Here is a 2,063-nt window from a genome sequence, read left to right as displayed (position 1 = left end):
GTACGATGGTCCTATTAGTGTTGTAGCTGGTGTCCACGAAGAAGACGTCGGTGATTTTAATGAGGATGAGGATGTTATTGTTGCTGTTGTTGTTGACGATGACGATGATGATGATCAGGAACCCGTAGTAGAATGTCCATCTACTACAATTTTTTTCTCTGACCCCCCCTCACATTTTCGCAACGTTACCACCAACAACATGAATTACGTTGACAATGAATTTGTCAACTCTATGTCCAAAAAACCAATCTTACCTTGTTCCAGATCCTGACAATCTTCAAGTGGGAATGACATTTCCCACAAAAGATGTGGCAATGCAGTGTGTAAAAGAATATCTCGGTACACATATACCACTACTTATAGAAAGACATGGATTGCAAAACAAAAGGCCATTGAGAGAATATACGACAATTGGGAGGAATCATATAAAGAGCTTCCAAGGTGGATTCTTGCATTTAAACATTACCTTCCAGGTACTGTTACCGATATTGAAGTGAGACCCTTTATTGAGGATGGCCAATGAGTTCCTAGCAAAGCTGTCTTTCATCGTCTCTTTTGGAGTTTCCAACCATGTATCAGAGGGTTTGATCATTGTAAACCAGTTGTTTCAGTTGATGGAACATGGTTATATGGGAAGTATCGTGGGACCTTACTAATGGCAATCGCTCAGGATGGTAATGGTCATACCCTTCCTATAGCATACGCCATTGTTGAGGGTGAAACATCAGATGGTTGGTTTTTCTTCCTCAGTCGTCTACAAATGTTTGTCACACCTCAACCCAACCTCTGCTTGATTTCAGATAGACATGAGTCGATTAAAAGTGCTGTTAGGCGTGTAAACAGCAATTGGCATCATGTCTTTTGCGTTCGACATATATCACAAAACTTCATGAGGACCTTCAAAAATGGGCTAATGAAAGATCTTGTAACCAACATGGGTTAGTATTTTTTTTATATATATATATCTCACACATATTTTTTCTTTATAATTTTGTTTTCAAATTGTCTAAACAACATCAACTTTTGTTCATTCAGGATATGCTATGGCTCAACCAAGCATCACATACTTTGGAAGACAAATCAGTGATTGGAGTCAAGATGCAGTGAAATGGCTCGACGATATTCCAAAGGAGCAATGGCTACAAGCATATGATGAAGGTAGACGTTGGGGACACATGACAACTAACCTTTCTGAGTGCATGAACAATGTATTAAAGGGGACACGCAATCTTCCAATCAGTTCTTTAGTGCAAGCAACATACTATAGAGTGACTGCAAAATTTGAAGAAAGAGGGACACAGGCCCAAGCAATGATGACATCAGGTTTGATTTACTCAAATACAATCATTCAAAATCTTAACAAGGAACGAGCAATGTCAAATTCCCATGAAGTTGTTATTCACAATCGAGCTCATAGTATATTTACAGTTAAGGAGTTGGTTCGTCCACCAAGTGGTCGTCCTATAGGGACATTCATGGTAGACCTCGACAAAAGATGGTGCGATTGTGGTGAATTTCAAGCATTACGTTATCCATGTTCACATGTCATTGCCGCTTGTTTGTTTATTCACCGTGACTACATGATGTATGTGTCTTCTAAGTATACATTGCAATGTATCTTTGACGTTTACAAAGAAGAGTTCCCAACAATTCCTCTTCAATCATATTGGCCAGAATACAATGGAATAGAGTTATGCCACAATCCAGCCATGAGAAGAGATCCAAAAGGTCGTCCACAGTCTACTCGTATTCATACTGAAATGGATCAACGAGAGAAAAACACACACCCCAAGAGATGTGGTTTGTGCCGGAACGAGGGACATAGCAAGAATAAATGCCCTTATTGTACTGATGCTCCTAATAGAAATTAGTTCATTGTAATAAAATTAGTTAATTTGATATTTGTATGTTTAATTATAATATTAAATTAAATATTGTTATTTTAGGGAGTCCATTTAATTGATTTTTTTTAATAATTATAAAATATAAAATTAGCATTGTATTTATTTATTGAATTAAAATATTAATTACTTAATTAAATAATAAATGAAACTTAAATTAAT

The 2,063-nt window shown here is 36.7% G+C and overlaps 1 protein-coding gene across 1 annotated transcript in view; it reads left to right on the top strand.

The window, feature by feature from the left end:
* LOC105851974 (uncharacterized) overlaps positions 1-1,871 on the top strand; it is a 3,659-nt gene extending 1,788 nt beyond the window's left edge. Inside the window, exons 2-5 of the mRNA XM_012715064.3 lie at positions 19-134; positions 265-493; positions 580-938; positions 1,036-1,871. Of these exons, the coding sequence (XP_012570518.1) occupies positions 19-134; positions 265-493; positions 580-938; positions 1,036-1,871 (1,540 nt within the window). The remainder of the gene's footprint in view (positions 1-18; positions 135-264; positions 494-579; positions 939-1,035) is intronic.
* The last annotated feature ends 192 nt before the right edge of the window (positions 1,872-2,063 follow it).

Source organism: Cicer arietinum, chromosome 4, assembly GCF_000331145.2.
Source record: "Cicer arietinum cultivar CDC Frontier isolate Library 1 chromosome 4, Cicar.CDCFrontier_v2.0, whole genome shotgun sequence".
Lineage (NCBI taxonomy): Eukaryota > Viridiplantae > Streptophyta > Magnoliopsida > Fabales > Fabaceae > Cicer > Cicer arietinum.
Note: the sequence above shows the minus strand (reverse complement) of the source record. Positions and strands in the feature narration are given on the sequence as shown.